The sequence below is a fragment of the Sinocyclocheilus anshuiensis genome, unplaced genomic scaffold, assembly GCF_001515605.1.
Source record: "Sinocyclocheilus anshuiensis isolate Anshui unplaced genomic scaffold, SAMN03320099.WGS_v1.1 scaffold1136, whole genome shotgun sequence".
NCBI lineage: Eukaryota > Metazoa > Chordata > Actinopteri > Cypriniformes > Cyprinidae > Sinocyclocheilus > Sinocyclocheilus anshuiensis.
The window spans coordinates 439,753-441,793 of record NW_015548521.1 but is presented as its reverse complement, the minus strand read 5'-3'; the positions used below and the strand labels follow the sequence as shown (position 1 = coordinate 441,793).

Below are 2,041 nucleotides of genomic sequence, written 5' to 3'. Positions count from 1 at the left end.
ATTTTGTGTTCTAAATAATAAAATAGCATGTTTTGGAACAACGTGAGGGTGAGAACTGCAGAAAGAATTTTCATTTTATGTGAACATTCCCTTTAAGCACAAATATAACTCTTCCCGGCCTCAGTAGCTCTCCCCAGCTGGAAGGCTAGAAAACGGAGTATAAAACAATCAATAAACTCTATTGATCCATAGAACCTCTGTTGTTTTTGTTGTTCTCACAGGATGTATTTTAAAATCATAGTAATGACCATTTAATGCTGATTTTTTTATCTGACTGTGAACTATTCAAATACCTTAATTTAAAACCTTTAAGTGAAAGGCCCAATTTGTGAAAAATCATAAATCGGAGGTGAAAAGCCAAGTAAAATGGGGAGAAGCCCTGAGGCATTAGTGAATTACACCAAGACCCAATCTAAAATAAATCCTATTCTCACTCTTCATGACAGCTTGTGAAATAACTGAAGAATGCTGTTACTCTTGATTGTTCCTGCTGTCTAGGAGAGTGATTATGGGTTTGTATTTAGATTGGATCCATACTAAGTATATTATGTAATGCACACATTCAGTTTGTTAACACATTATATGCAGCTTTCTCTACCGTTCAAAGGTTTGGGGTCTTTATTTTTTATTTTTTGTAATTTAAAATGTAATTTATTCCTGTGATGCCAAAGCTGAATATTCAGCAGCCATTTCTCCAGTATTCCGTGTCACATGATCCTTCAGAAAATATTACAATATACTAATTTGGTCAACTGAAAACTGCTTTATTTTCTTGTGGAAACTTTTTTTTTTTTTTTTTTTCAGGATTCTTTGACGAAAAGAAACGTCAAATGAACAGCATTGTAACAAAATAAGTCAAAATAAAACTTGATTTTGATCAATTTAATGCATTCTTGCTAAATAAAAGTATTAATTTATTTATCTTACTGACCCCAAACTTTTAAACTGTAGTGTCGTTCAGCAGTCTGTGTAGAATTGTATGATAATAAAAACACAACAGTTTGTGATTTGAGGTTAATAACAAATGCTGTGTTATTTTAAATTAGTTTGAATTGTATTGACATCATAAAACATGCTTGTTTTTTCTGTATATAGGCCTTCGGATTCAACCCCATGGAGGATTATTATGTGCCCAAGTCTGCTGTCGTGTTTGGAGGATTCTACCTGTTCTTCTTTACAGAGAAAATCCTGAAGATGATCTTAAAGCCAAAGGACAGGGTGAGCTTGGACTAATGATCTGTTAGAGTAAACCATGAAACCGTTGCTTTAGCAAACAGCTTTATCTGACATAGTCATTGTGATAACAAAAGGATGTTATTTTTAGAACTTTTTATAGTTCAAACTAAAGCAATAAGCCCCTAGAAGCTGTTGTTTACAGTGAATTTATAACAGCTAAGGGGCGTTGTTCGGTACAACGTGAAGCGGAGTTATAAAGTTATAGAGTTATAAAGCGGAGTTTATAACACCCCCTTAGCTGTTATAAATTCACTGTAAACCACGGCTTCATGGGGCTTACTGCTTTTATAAAACGGTTATTCCATATACGTAGTACGCAGGGATTGAAATTAACTTTTTCACTCACCAGCCAATTTGGCTACTACATTTTTAAGTTACCGGCCATTCATAACTTCTACTAGCCACAAAAATAAAAAAGACCGAAATAAACCAACAGTTTGAGGCCATCGACACTGGGCGTGACAAAGCACCCGTTGCCAATCATATTGTGTCAGTACTAGGGGTGTGCGATATTGACAAAAAACAGCAGTAATTCTTACATTTAATCAGTCAGTTATAATAATAATACATTTAGGCTGTTACTAAACAAATGAAATCAGTATCAATAAAATTCATCTTTGCAGAAGTTGCGTATGAAGTGGCATTTAGATGTTTACATATGTTAGCTTAGAGGGACATGGAATGCTTTAACCTGCAGTTACAAATGCATAAATAATGTTTTGTCATTTTAAACATGAAATGTTGAATACTGATATTTGAAATTATTTAAAAAATGAAAAGATGCTTTAAATGTGAAATTAAAACC

At 33.4% G+C, this 2,041-nt stretch overlaps 1 protein-coding gene across 2 annotated transcripts in view; it reads left to right on the top strand.

Annotated features, from left to right (window-relative positions):
• Positions 1 to 2,041, top strand: part of LOC107656812 (zinc transporter ZIP14-like) — a 32,614-nt gene that overhangs the window by 24,276 nt on the left and 6,297 nt on the right. For both annotated transcript variants that reach the window (XM_016444758.1, XM_016444759.1), the window contains exon 5: positions 1,096 to 1,218. In XM_016444758.1, the coding sequence (XP_016300244.1) occupies positions 1,096 to 1,218 (123 nt within the window). The remainder of the gene's footprint in view (positions 1 to 1,095; positions 1,219 to 2,041) is intronic.